This window comes from Ictalurus furcatus, chromosome 17 (assembly GCF_023375685.1).
Source record: "Ictalurus furcatus strain D&B chromosome 17, Billie_1.0, whole genome shotgun sequence".
Classification (NCBI taxonomy): Eukaryota; Metazoa; Chordata; class Actinopteri; order Siluriformes; family Ictaluridae; genus Ictalurus; species Ictalurus furcatus.
Window position 1 is genome coordinate 24,276,825 of NC_071271.1, and position 13,250 is coordinate 24,290,074.

Sequence of the window (13,250 nt, forward strand, 5' to 3'; positions counted from 1 at the left end):
TTAAAGATATATTACATCCCCATACATACAACTCCAAGAACTGAAGTTACAAAATATGCATACTTATAATATACAACCTACCTGAAAATATACAGTTTAATATATATATATATACATATATATATATATATATATATATATATATATATATATATATATATATATATATATATATATATATACTGGATTTCCAGGACATATTTTTTTTGCATACGGTTGCATAATACCCACTTATATACCTAAGATTCATAAAAAAATTAGTTTTTTTATTCACTGACTAAAGAAACCGGCTTAGTGACGAGCATTTTCAGCTGAAATACCCAGATTTGTATACTTTGCATAACATTTACAGCTACATTTTTGTTCTCTAATTTTAATATAAATGTACCTCAGAATACCTTGTACCTCAATAAGGTTTGTACGGCCCAACCGATGTACTTGAAAGGAACTTTAAAAGTGTATTACACCCTCAATCTTGACTAAATAATGATATAATAGTCGTACATTTTAAGACGCCACCTGAGTGACAAATGTTCGTACCTGAAATACACTCTGAAATGCACAAATTTGACTCATTTCTGAGTGGAATTTACTGATATTTACTGATATAGTTTTATTCCCCAAAGTCTAACCGGTGTAAATGCCAAATTATGTTCCTAAGATTAATTTTAAACCTACGTTGCTAAATATCCAGTGTGTAAAAGTATAAAAGATATAAGACATCGCCCAATCATTTGGATCTGAAAAAAAAAAAACAGTTATACATTCACAGGTATGTTATTGTTCTCTAAGATTTAATATAAATGTTTCTTGGAATACTTCATACCTCAATAAAGTCCATAAGGCTGAACTGATGTACTTAAAAGGAATTTTAAAGGTGTATCACACCTTCAGCATACAAGTGTTTATACCTGAAATGTATAGTTTAGTACTTTTTGTGGGGGATTTGAAGGTATATCTTTGTTCCTTAAAGTACAATATAGAAATTTCATTATAAAGGTGCATAAGGCCCAGTTATATACCCAAGATTACTTTAAACATACATTACATATGTAACATTCACTAACTAAAAGTATAAAATGTGTACAAGTCAGCACCCTAGTGACGAGCATTTATAATTGAATATACACAGTTTTGTGTCTTTGATGTATGGCCCTGTACAGTATGTAAAATGAAGTTTAAAGGTGTATTACAACATAAACAACATAACTACCGGCTAACTAATTATATAAGAGACTATCATACTGATTTTAACTGAAATAAAGATGTTTGTGTATTTTGTCTGGGATTTATTCAGTGCCAAAATTTTGCATCATATGTGTTTATATATACAGCCCCAATTCCAAAAAAGTCGGGACACTACTGTGTGAAATATAAATACATGTAAATAAATGCAATTATTTGCAAATCTCACGAACCCGTAGGTTATTCACAATAAAACATAGAAAACAAATCAAATGTTTCAACTGAGGAAATGTACTGTTTTAAGGAGAAAAAAAATAAGGTAATTTAGAATTTGATGGCCTCAACACATCTCCAAAAAGGTGGGACGGGGACAAGAAAAGGCTGGAAAAGTAAGTGTTATTAAAAAGAAACAGCTGGAGGAACATTTTGTAACTGATTAGATTAATTGGCAACAGGTCAGGAGAATGATTGGGTATAAAAAGAGTATCTTAGAGCGGCAGAGTCTCTCAGAAGTAAAGCTGGGATGGAATCTGGATGGAAACAGATGTTGCCTTGATTGTGCCTTTCCAGATGTGCAAGCTGCCTCATTCCACTGGCACTAATGCACCTCCATACCATCAGAGACGCAGGCTTTTGAACTGAGCGCTGATAAAAAGCCGGATGGTCCCTCTCCTCTTTAGTCCTCTTTAGTTTAGAAGACCATAGTGCATAGTCCATGGTTTCCGTAAAGAATTTAAAATTTGGATTCATCTGACCACAGAACAGTTTTCCACTCTGTCTCAGTCCATTTTAAATGAGCTTTGGCCCGGAGAACACGGCAGCGTTTCTGGATCATGTTCACTTATGGCTTCTTCTTTGCATGATAGAGCTTTAACCAGTGTTTGTGGATGTCACGGTGAACTGTGTTCACAGACAATGAGTTCTGGAGGTGTTTCTGATCCCATGCAGTGATTTCCATTACAGAATCAGGCCTGTTTTGAACGCAGTGCTGCCCGAGGGCCCGAAGATCACACGCATGCGATATTGATTTTCACCCTCGTCACTTGCGCACAGAGATTTCTTCAGATTCTCGTCATCTTTTGATGATATTATGTACTGTAGATGATGAGATATTCATAGTCTTCGCAATTTTACATTGAGGAACGTTATTCTAAAATCGTTCCACAAATTCCACAGACGCAGTTTTTCGCAGATTGGTGAACTTCTGCCCATCTTCACTTCTGAGAGACTCTCCAAGATCCTCTTTTTATACCCAGTCGTCTTACTGACCTGTTCCCAATCAACCTCCAGCTGTTTCTTTTTACTGACACTTACTTTTCCAGACTTTTTGGAGATGTGTTGCGGCCATCAAATTCAAAATTACCTTATTTTTTTTCCGTTAAAACAGTACATGTCCTCAGTTTAAACATTTGATATGTTTTCTATGTTCTATTGTGAATAACATATGGGTTTATGAGATTTGCAAATCATTGCATTCTGTGTGTATTTACAATTATTTACATTTTACACAGCGTCCCAACTTGGAATTGTGGTTGAGTGTGTGTGTGTGTGTGTATATATATATATATATATATATATATATATATATATATATATATATATATATATATATATATATGATTCTAAATACACACATGCTTGACTGCACCAGGGAAACAGTGCCCTGGATCTACCAGCTGTTACAGGCTGAGTTTCTCGTTTTGACATTTTGTTTGGTGTAATGTGGTTCGCCGAGGTTTAAGGGGGAAGCAGTTTAGCATTTACACACATACACACACTGATACACACATATACACACTCTATCTCTCTCACACGCACATGCGTGCATGAGGCCAGGATGTTTACTCTTCTTCCACGTCTGCTCCTGATCCTCCGGGTCTGGGCACCATCATGCGAACATCACCTGACATCTCTGTCAGTGCGCTCGGCCTGCAAACATATAAACTTCATACAAACATCCGTGACATTTACATCACAGCAAAGCGAGGAGACAAAAAGAAAGTGTCCTAAACCAAAAAATGGAACTAAATAATCCAAAGGAATTGTCAAACGGAATTATCAAAATAATCAAAATGGAACTAAATAATCAAAAGGAATTAAAAGGAAAGAATCGAACCGTATATCTGAACAAATATTAATTTAAAACAATGAATGCATAAAAATAAATAACTTCTCAGATATTAAAATGTGTAATTTGGTCAAATAGGATATGTTGTTATTACCCTTCTTGAATGTGCGATAAATACTCTGTAGGAACTTGTTTGTCCATTTCATGGCGTCAAACCTTTCTTGTATCTTGTGAAAAAGTTCTGGCACCTCTCAGTAATTTTGGAACAATTCTGACATCTTGGGATTTATTTATTTATTTATTTATTTATCAAGAGGCATATATTTTAAACCAGGATTAAATGAATTCTGCATATTGTTCCGTGAATGCAATAATTAATATTAGTTATAGATGTAGGAGTAGGAATTGTTACCCAGTTAAATCAGAATCAATCATTAAAAGCAAAACAAAAGGTACCTACATCCTAACGTGGTGTACAAGACTTAAAGGACTATTATACACACAATATTGAGATGACAGATCTAATCCTGTCCGTCCAAACCCCCCCCCCCCATTCTCCCTATCTCTCTCCATCTCTCTCTCTCTCTCCATCTCTCTCTCTCTCTCCATCTCTCTCTCTCGCTCTCTCTCTCTCTCTCTCTCTCTCTCTCTGTGTCAGGAGTGTGGTAGTCCAAGCTAAGAAGCCTCCAGCTGGCAGCATGGCAGTTAACACTGTGGTCACTTCTGGTTCCTCCATGGCAAGCTCAGGAAGCACTCCCAACATCTTCACTGCGACTTCTGCTACACCTAAAAGCATGATCAACACCACAGGTAAACAAATGGATTCATATCATTTCCTCACCTCAAAGACACACTTTTACCTGTTTACAACGTTGGTCGTTTTGTACATAATAGTCACAGTCGCACTCTGTGTCCTTACTAAGGCTCACTTTTTATTAGAATGATATAAAAATGTACATGAGCGGAATTCTTAGAGTGGAGTGATTAAGTGAGATTCAGGCTTAAAGACCATCTCTGTACACTAGAGGTCTCTGTTCACTGCTATAGTGAGCTCATCTAAAGCATCAGTACCAGCAGGGAGGAGCTAGTGTCCAATTTTACATAAAGATGTACTTAAAGATGCTCTCTGTGTTTCATTTCATGCCTAACTTAACCTGCTGCATCCATGTGAAATCCATTTTCAGTGTCAAACGACAATAGTGGAGAGACGAGTCATTAAAGTAGATATATATTTATTCGAATGAAAGAATAAAATGGTGTTCTGTGAATTAGATTTGAAATATCAATATACTGAATATGACAGAAACATGACCCAGACCCACCTTATTTTACACCTAATATATTTGAAATCACTATACTGCACTATATTATACTATAACACTCATGTATGGGTTTTATTATGGTGCCCCACATCATTCGCTGCATCATTGACTTAAGTCTGCAAAAATTGTTGAAAATAATGCTAATAATAATAATAATAATAATAATAATAATAATAATAACAATAACAATAATAATGATACTACTAATAATACTACTTCTGCTACTACTACTATTATTAATAATAATAAGAAGAAGAATTTGAAGAATAACAAAAAAGATACTTCTACCACTATTATTACTACTACTACTACTAAAAAATAATAATAATAATAATAATACTCTACTACTACTGCTACTATTACTACTAATAATGATACTACTACTTCTACTACTGCGAATAATAATAATAATAATAATACTCTACTACTACTGCTACTATTACTACTAATAATGATACTACTACTTCTACTACTGCGAATAATAATAATAATAATAATAATAATACTCTACTACTACTACTATTACTAATAATAATGATTGTACTATTACTACTACTACTACTAATAATAATAATAATACTCTACTACTACTACTATTACTAATAATAATGATTGTACTATTACTACTACTACTACTAATAATAATAATAATACTCTACTACTACTACTACTACTACTAATACTCTACTACTACTACTACTAATAATAATAATACTCTACTACTACTGCTACTATTACTACTAATAATGATACTACTACTTCTACTACTGTGAATAATAATAATAATAATAATAATAATAATAATAATACTCTACTACTACTACTATTACTAATAATAATGATTGTACTATTACTACTACTACTACTAATAATAATAATAATACTCTACTACTACTACTATTACTACTACTACTACTAATAATAATACTCTACTACTACTACTACTACTAATAATAATACTCTACTACTACTACTACTACTACTACTACTACTACTAATAATAATAATACTCTACTACTACTACTACTACTACTACTAATAATACTCTACTAGTACTACTACTACTACTAATAATAATACTCTACTACTACTACTACTACTACTACTAATAATAATACTCTACTACTACTACTACTACTAATAATAATAATACTCTACTAGTACTACTACTACTACTACTAATAATAATACTCTACTACTACTACTAATAATAATAATACTCTACTACTACTACTACTACTAATAATAATAATACTCTACTAGTACTACTACTACTACTAATAATAATAATACTCTACTACTACTACTACTACTACTACTACTAATAATAATAATACTCTACTACTACTACTACTACTACTACTACTACTACTGCTGCTACTACTACTACTAATACTTCTACTACTGCGAATAATAATAATAATAATAATAATACTCTACTAGTACTACTACTACTACTAATAATAATAATACTCTACTACTACTACTACTACTACTACTACTACTAATAATAATACTCTACTACTACTACTACTACTACTACTACTACTACTGCTGCTACTACTACTACTAATACTTCTACTACTGCGAATAATAATAATAATAATAATAATAATACTCTACTACTACTACTATTACTAATAATAATGATTGTACTATTACTACTACTACTACTAATAATAATAATACTCTACTACTACTACTACTAATAATACTCTACTAGTACTACTACTACTACTACTAATAATAATACTCTACTAGTACTACTACTACTACTAATAATAATAATACTCTACTAGTACTACTACTACTACTACTACTAATAATAATAATACTCTACTACTACTACTACTACTACTGCTGCTACTACTACTACTACTACTTCTACTACTACTACTACTAATAATCATAATAATGATTGTACTATTACTACTACTACTAATAATAATACTTCTACTACTACAACTACTATTAGTAATAATAATGATACTACTACTCCTACTACTACTATTACTACTACTACTAATAATAATACAAATAATAATACTGATAATTATAAAATTGCTGTAGCAAAATTGCTAAACATCCAGCGAAGCTCAAAGGCCTCAATGCAGATTAAAGCCAGGGCAAATGGATAGAAAATCAATAACAACCTTATCTAACAATATTTTCCACATTAATTATCACCAAATATTTCCTTCATCATTAATAACCTGTAAGTACAGTACTATTTTATTAAATAACAAAGTAAATTAACGTTATATTGTGTTTGGTTAAATATTAATGAAATACCCCAGTGTTAAGTCTTTATTCAACCCCTGACTAAAAATAATTCCACATAAATTCACAAAAATGTAATTCTCCAGGTTTAAATATTAAAAAAACCCTGCTTTTCAGCAAGCTGAAAGGTGTTGTTACGGTGTTGTTCATATTGCTCATTGTGAGATTCGGGTTACGCATTGAGGCTTTGAACGTTGGTTAATGCAGAAGTTGAGTATTTGGATTCTTCTTCTTCTTCTTCTTCTTCTTCTTTTTCTTCTTATTATTATTATAAAAAATCTCATCAATTTATACAACTTTCTTAATGTCACTGCTATTGGATGAATAGCAGCACCCCATCGTGTTTTATTCCTTCTATATCACAGTAATTTACCAGCTATTATATTTTTAATTATTAAAGAATAAACTATCCTACTTTTTTTTTTATTATCTGTTTATAGTTGCTTTTAATGTTGTGAAATGTCCATGAAACAAGTCAGTTGCTGTTATCACTTAAGTTATAGCCACTACTCTCATAGCCGCTGTTCTAAAAATAAATAAATAAATAAATAAATAAATAAATAAATAAATAAAAATCAACCCCTTCTGCCTAATCAGAGTTGAGAATTCAACAGTGCTGTGGTATGTGGTGTATTAATGCTGAAGCTGATGTTAACGAATGTGTTCAGTAATGTCAGTTAAGGGAACCTTAATGTAAAGAAGCATTAGAAAGAAGTTAATCAAGGATGATCAGCATCTCTAATTCTGTACTAAGTGTCATGAAGCTAAGTAATAACTATTAGCACCTCTATCCTAGTCATGAAGAACCTTTTGCAAGTGCTGAAAGGAACCAAATGTTAGTGAGATGAACAAAACCATTCAATAAGTGAATCCAGTCTGAGAGCAGAAACAAAAATGGCACTGAAATACAGGATGGTTCATAGTATTAATGTAACATTGTAGTCTGTGTGTGAAGTGAAGGTAATCCAGTCTGGTTTATAACTCCTTTACCACCAATCGTCTTTCTGGAGCGATTACCTTTCCATATCGCAATGCTAAGAAGATCGTGAGAAGAACTTTGCATTCATTTGGTGTCATTGCTAAATATCTAATTGCATAACAGTAAAGCACAGCCAACCTGAGGAGCTTTTACTGCCACCTAGCTACAACTGCAATTCTGAAAAAGTTGGGACAGCGTGGAAAATGCTAATAAAAACAAAAAGGAGTGATTTGTAAATGTACTTTGACTTGTATTTAAACAAAAAAAAAGTATAAAGACGAGGTATTTGATGTTTTAGCTAATCAACTGCATAGTTTTTTTTTTTTTTTTTTAAATATAAACATTTATTTTGAAATTGATGCATGAAACATATTCCAAAAAAGTTGGGACAGGGGCTATTTAGGACGAATAGCGATAAGGTGATAAGGTGAAATAAGAAGGTGATGTGAAACAGGTGAGGCGATCGTGTAATCATGGTATATAAGGAGCCTTCAAAAAAGGGCTAGTTCTTCAAGAGCAAGGACAGGTCGATGCTCGCCGATCTGCCAACAGATGTGTCAGCGAATAATCCAACACTTTGAGAACAACATTCCCCAAAGACAAATCGGGAGGATTTTGTTCATTTCACCTTCTACAGTGCACAATATAATTAAAAGATTAAAGGAATCCGGTCAAATCTTGGTGAGTAAAGGGAAAGAGCGAAAACCACTTCTGAATGCGTGTGATCTCCGATCCTTCAGACGTCACGGTCTTTAAAACCGTCACTGTCTGTAACGGAGATCCTGACATGGGCTCGGGAATACTTTGGTAAACCTTTGTCAGTCGACACCGTTCGCCGCTGCATCCACAGATACAAGTTAAGGCTTTACTACGCAAAGCAGAAGCCGTACATCAGCACTGTCCCGAAGCTCCGCCCACTTCTCTGGGCTCGGTCTCATCTGAGACGGAGAGTAGCACAGTGGAATCGTGTTTTGTGGTCCGACGGTCCGATTTCCAATTTAAAACAGCCATCAGATTTGAAATGAGTGTATATTTTCAAAAATGAATTAAATTCACAAAGTAAAAAACATCAAATAATGTCTTAATAATGAATTGCATTTTCAAATGACACTTTTTGTTTGTTTGTTTGTTTGTTTTGCATTTTCCATTCTGCCCCAACTTTTTCGGAATTGGGGTTGTAAATTCCTCACCTCTTCCAGAAAGGCAACAAGGGAAAGTGCATGGAATCGATTTTGGATTTGACCAAAGTCTGCTCCAGGATGGATCCATGAGACGTTATGTCTCCTAACATCAACGAGGGATGCCTGTCTCTGCCAAGCCGAATGACGGCTGCGTAATAGAGTTCCCGTCCTCGGCTGTCTCGAGACGGCTCACGCTTTCAGGCGGTGACAGTCCATCCCTGTGATGTATCTATCACATGTTGGGGGCCAAAGGAGCTGCGGTGTAGATGAAGCTTTGACAGGAACAGAAATGAGAAGAATGTAGACAGTGATCAGAGCTCTCATGGGGAGGAGGTTGATAGCTGCTGTTGATGTAGTTATGCTGTTTCCTGACCAAAAATATATTGTAATATGATGCAAAGGGCAACATTATGGGTTTGGTGGCAGCATGAAGATGCGTTTGAAAGATCATTTAGTTGTCAGTGTTTTTTTTTGTTCTTGAGTGAATATGGCACTGCGTATGGAATTCCGAGGTGTTATATCACTGTTTTTATATTTACGTTTATTCAATTGGCGGACACTTTTATTCAGAGAGACTTACAAGTGAGGAATAATACAATCTGTGATAAGCTAGCCATTAAAGGAAACAACAGCAATACAACTGTTAAGTCCTTATAAGTAAGGAAACACTTGAGAGGGAAAATAATCAACAACAGGGTGGTGCTCCGTATGGCAGTTACGGTTACTGTTGTAACGTAACATGCCCAGGTGTTGTTGTTTTTTTTTTTACTCATAATGCAGCAACTCGCAAACAATTGCCATTTTTATGAACTGAATTAAAGAATGGTTTGTCGTACTTTTTATCCATTTATAGTTATATCGAATGCCCACAAAAGTTCCTGGTATCACTTACATTACAGCAGCTATAAAACTGCTGTTCCTTCACCAACCTCTATTTTATCTTTAAGACTAAAACTTAAAGTTACAGCTTTACCTTTGACTGTTACAAAGTGCTGACACTGGAGACTCCTTCCATAAATGTTAGGTAAACGTCACCTCACAGAAAAATTGGATTCGATCCACCATCCAAGTCTCTGTGTAAGCGGTTATTATAGATGGTGCTTTTGCCTCGCACCTTCGGGGTTTGGGTTTGCATGTTCTCCCTGTGCTTCGGGGGTTTCCTCCGTGTACTCTACTTTCCTCCCCCAGTCCAAACGCATGCATTGTAGGTTGATTGGCATTTCCAAACTGCCCCTAGTGTGTGAACGGGTGTGTGATCGTGCCCTGCGGTGTGTTGGTGTACCCTGCCTTGTGCCTTGAGTTCCCCGGGATAGGCTCCAGGCTCCCTGTGACCCTGTGTAGGATAAGCGGTATGGAAAATGGATGGAGGGATGGATTTACCGTACAGCTGTGCTGCTCTTTATCAGAGCTGCTGTTATAGAAAATTCCTCAACACCTTCTGACCAATCACACGAGAATTTAACACCCTACAGGTTTCTGACTGCACATGCTTCTTACATCTTTTACAGCAAAGTCACCCAGAATTAGAGTTGGAGGCCCAGGCATTAGCTTTCCCTGTAGCCTTTTACTCTCACGGAGATCCAGGGTCCTGCAACAGGGGTGCAAATCTGTTCTCCAGTTGTGCACTCGGTTGTTGGGGAGGTTTGTTGCTAACTCTCCCTTTCGCAGCTATCCATGACTGTGTCCTGCTAAGAACGGGGGTTGAAGAAGCACCCTGCCTGGATGATAATCTCAGGGTGCTCGGCTCTGCTTGTTACTCGTCCTCCCATTTCCCAGGGAAATAATTTACTCTTAGGCTTTGCACCAAGAGACTTCCAGGGAGGACTACCACTTTTAGATTTATTACCTGGTACACAGGTCTCTTGCTTCTTGGTAGTCTTGTTAGTGCTAATTAGCCATGCTTTAGCATGCTCATGTCCACTTTTTTGGGTCCATGATAAAGTACTGTCGTTCCCACATAATACATTCTCTTCCACGTTCACTTCTAACCGATGGATTTTGGTTTCCAGCACCGCAGTGTTCTTTAGACGTTTGTAGAAGTCGTCCTTGGAAAAGTGGGACATCTTGTTGCTAATTAGCGTTAGCTTGCTAATTCACGTTAGTGTATAGAGAACATTTAAAGTGTGTGTTTATCTCCTGTCTGCTAGGAGCTGCAGACCCTGCCACTTCTTCCAGCTCGTCGTCGTCCAGCTTTGTGAACGGAGCCACCAGTAAGAACCTTCCTGCGGTGCAGACGGTCGGGCCCATGCCCGAGGACACCATGGAGAACATGAGGTGAGGCAGTGTACACTCTATGGACCATACACTTAGACTTCAAGAACACAATTTATGGGCTTGTATTTTTTGCCATCTCTAATGGGCTACAGAACACTTCCGCATTGTATTTACCGCACACATTTCCAGTTCATTCACTCCAGTCGTATTTGTTTACCACGGAAACCTATAACGCTATAATGGTAACGATGTTAATAATTATCCTGAGCCGGCACTACACTATAATATGTGTAAAACGTCTGCTACAGAGATGGAAATGGTGAATTGGTCACGATGTAGGTTTGCTAACCGTCGTCTCGTGTTCAATCTATGACTGGGAAGCCGTGGAAGCTTAAAGCTATAAAGCCAACACGAAGGATAAACAGTATTGACGAATGTAAACAACGCTACTGTTCAACCTCTGTACAAAGCGGTGGGAAAAACCTGAATGCCTCATGTTTGTTAGCAAAAATCTAGCTAGCTAACTGCGATAAATGATGTACGTTTACCTCCTCGATGCATTCTCATGTAGCGGTGTTCTAGATTTACCAAACGAATATGTCATGTACGTTGATTGATCTAAAGGAACGACGTGTATATATAATACAGTATAACCCATTTAAACGTAACCAGTGCTGCTTTGTTTACTGATAAGGCTGCGAGCAGCCCTGATTGATCTGATGTCACTTGCTGAACTCGGGGTTGAGGAGACCGTCCCACCTTTCACAGTAAGAGTTCTGAGTGTAGTGGGGTATTATAAAGGTCTGATTTATAGCTGTTATTATGAAGTGGAGAAAATTGCATTGTGTTACTATGAATGCAGACTTCACTACACAGAATTAGCATCACGTAATATATATATAAAATAAAATTGATTTCACTCTGCCATTTTTTCCGACATTCTTTTGAATGTCCATTTTTGAATGAAGCGATGTGATAACATGAATTTAAAAATGACCTTATATGGTCCTTATTGATCATTTCGACATCGTCCTTTGCTGCTGTCGTCATCAACTGTTCGACGCCGTGCACAACAGCGCTTCGCTTTCACGTGTCGCTGAGAGCAGGCTAACGGTTGAGAAGCAGGAATTTGGCCAATAGTTACTGCCAGCCTTTTATAATCGACCGATCGGTGTGCGTGAAGGCGGGAATTACAGAGAGGGGTTAAAGCGATGCGAACATGTGCAGACATAATGATTAGACCATAAGCACATCATAATGAAACTAAAGACGAATCCCGGACATTTTCTCAAATGTAGATGCTTTTTTAAGGTCTGAAAAGAGGACGTTTCAGGGAACAATTTATGTTCGTTTCTACCAAAATAACCTCGTGGAAAATATATTTGCGCATGCACCAGGCGGTTGCTCACGTGAATCACGACTGGCGAGAGAGAACCAGAGCTGTAATCAAGCAGCTGTCTGTATTGTGTTATGTCAAAAGATTCATTTCTTTGGTTTTAAATGAAAAAAATATAATCCTGCTAGTATTCCTACTGTTTACGAGATGTATCTGTAATCTGATTAGCTTGTTTTTTGACGTCACTGTGACGGATTACCAGATGTTTGTATCCCGATCACGTAACGCCGTTACATGTATTCCGTTACTCCCCCAAGCCTGGTACAGAGTTACCACTTTTCTGCGTTTACACATTGCCATGTATTTTCTTCTTCTTCATTCTTTCTTTCTTTTTACTTAATGAGAAATTATGCTGATGCACTATTTTTTTCCATCACAAATCTCACCATCCTGTGCATTCGTTGTGCATGCATGCATGCGTGTGTGTGTGTGTGTGTGTGTGTGTGTGTGTGTGTGTGTGTCTTCAGGCGGTGCAAATAAAAAAGAACAATGCAGCAGCAGAACATTGCCACCAGAGGGGGACTGCGGTCAGTGCCTGAGTGTGTGAGAGTCTGTCAGTGTGTGTGTGTGTGTGTGTGTGTGTGTGTGTGTGTGTGTCATTATCTGCTTTGAGATGCTGGAGCTT

The 13,250-nt window shown here is 36.2% G+C and overlaps 1 protein-coding gene across 1 annotated transcript in view; it reads left to right on the forward strand.

Moving 5' to 3' along the window:
• Positions 1-13,250, forward strand: part of LOC128621061 (neurobeachin-like) — a 60,651-nt gene that overhangs the window by 36,162 nt on the left and 11,239 nt on the right. Inside the window, exons 11-12 of the mRNA XM_053646539.1 lie at positions 3,912-4,063; positions 11,163-11,289. Of these exons, the coding sequence (XP_053502514.1) occupies positions 3,912-4,063; positions 11,163-11,289 (279 nt within the window). The remainder of the gene's footprint in view (positions 1-3,911; positions 4,064-11,162; positions 11,290-13,250) is intronic.